The sequence below is a fragment of the Nannochloropsis gaditana genome, assembly GCF_000240725.1.
Source record: "Nannochloropsis gaditana CCMP526 unplaced genomic scaffold scaffold569, whole genome shotgun sequence".
NCBI classification, from domain to species: domain Eukaryota; class Eustigmatophyceae; order Eustigmatales; family Monodopsidaceae; genus Microchloropsis; species Microchloropsis gaditana.
This window is the reverse complement of record NW_005803384.1, coordinates 1-1,042: the sequence shown is the minus strand read 5'-3', so window position 1 is coordinate 1,042 and position 1,042 is coordinate 1. Positions and strand designations below refer to the sequence as shown.

Here is a 1,042-nt window from a genome sequence, read left to right as displayed (position 1 = left end):
AGGCTCCTTCGTGGGTGCGGATGCCGGAGGCCCTGGTCTTGTTCTATCCAGGTGAGGATGGTGTGGGGGGGCTGGAGCGAGGATGGGTCATGCGAGGCTGTCATAGTGCTCTGAGGAGGACCATCCCTCCCCCCTTCCCTAATCTTCCGTTTCCTTCCCTTCCCGTGGCACCCACCGCGGGACTCCTCTCCTTCCCTCTTTCCCCCCCCCAGTCCTGAACTTCTGCCTGACGCCCTCCCCCTCCCGCTCGGTCCACATGGCCGACCCCCTCCTCCCCCTCGGCCTCTTCACCGCCGTGGCCGACGCCTACCTGCCCTCCCTCACGACGGACCCCTCCCGGGACCCGCTCATTTCCCCCTACTTCGCCCACGATAAGCTCCTCAGGTGCGCTGAACGCCTATCCCCTTATCCTCGAGCAGGCTTCCAGGCCTGCGTTGTGACCTTGCCCCCCGCCCTTCTTCCTGTCCACCCGTCTTCTCTTACCATCTTGGCGCCCCACCCTGCCTCTCCATGCGCTTTCGGTCGCCCTCCCTTTCCTTCCTCTCTCACATGGTTCGGAGGAGACCTCCTTCCCTGTTGCACCCCTCGCCTTGCCCCTTTTTATTTGCTTCGTCCTCCCACCTGATCTACCCTCCTTTCGCCTCCATTCCCCCAATCACAGTCGCTTTCCCCCCACTTTTATCGGTGTGGGCGGATTCGACCCCCTTCTGGATGACACGGTGGACTTCGACTGCCGTCTTCGCCACGTGGGCGTTCCCTCAACGCTCCGGGTGAGGGGAAGGGAGGGAGGGAGAGAGGAAGAGAGTGGGAAGGGAAAGGCCAAGAAAGGGCACAGAGTGCTGCGCAGGTTTTGACTGGAATATATTGATGAGTTCTCAATACCTTCACGCCTTCCATTACCTCTGTCTAGCTTGGGCGGGACTTGCCCCACGGCTTCCTCGGTCTCTACGGGCTCGACAGGGCTGCTACTGCCATCATGGAGGAGGCAGGCCGCTTCCTTGCCAGAGAGGGAGGGGGGGATGAGGGGGTCAAGGGGGGCGCC

The 1,042-nt window shown here is 62.5% G+C and overlaps 1 protein-coding gene across 1 annotated transcript; it reads left to right on the top strand.

Moving 5' to 3' along the window:
• On the top strand, window positions 1-1,027 carry NGA_0190500 (hormone-sensitive lipase; the record flags this gene model as incomplete). Its single annotated transcript, XM_005854249.1, has 4 exons — window positions 1-51; window positions 213-384; window positions 662-770; window positions 911-1,027. Coding segments are annotated over exons 1-4 (429 nt in total), but the record flags the coding sequence as incomplete, so codon positions are not given.
• Between the last annotated feature and the right edge of the window lie 15 nt (window positions 1,028-1,042).